The sequence below is a fragment of the Monoraphidium neglectum genome (assembly GCF_000611645.1).
Source record: "Monoraphidium neglectum strain SAG 48.87 unplaced genomic scaffold scaffold05463, whole genome shotgun sequence".
Lineage (NCBI taxonomy): Eukaryota > Viridiplantae > Chlorophyta > Chlorophyceae > Sphaeropleales > Selenastraceae > Monoraphidium > Monoraphidium neglectum.
Genome location: NW_014008167.1, coordinates 1,827 through 2,076, shown reverse-complemented (window position 1 = coordinate 2,076; position 250 = coordinate 1,827). Strand labels below are relative to the sequence as shown.

The window sequence follows — 250 nt, the reverse complement described above, 5'->3', positions numbered from 1 at the left end:
CCCAACCCCAGGGACCGCGCCCTGTCGGACCACGAGCGAGACAAGTGGGAGGACATACTGCGAGGCCTCACCGCAGAGCGCGCCGCCATCAGGGCCGGCATGGTGTTCGCCCTGGACCACGCGGAAGCCGCTGCCGAGGTGGTGGAAGTGCTGCAGGTGTGTTTACGGCGACGGCCGCGCTTTTCGGGGTTTGGATGTGCCTATGCCCGAATGATTTTGGGGGGGGGGAAGGTTGGCGACTGTTTTGGGG

General features: G+C 66.0%; 1 protein-coding gene across 1 annotated transcript in view; it reads left to right on the top strand.

Moving 5' to 3' along the window:
* The window catches only part of MNEG_15589 (U2-associated protein), a gene marked incomplete at both ends in the record, with an annotated part of 3,360 nt that overhangs the window by 1,492 nt on the left and 1,618 nt on the right, over nt 1-250 (top strand). Inside the window, one exon of the mRNA XM_014035940.1 lies at nt 12-156. Within this exon, the coding sequence (XP_013891394.1) occupies nt 12-156 (145 nt within the window). The remainder of the gene's footprint in view (nt 1-11; nt 157-250) is intronic.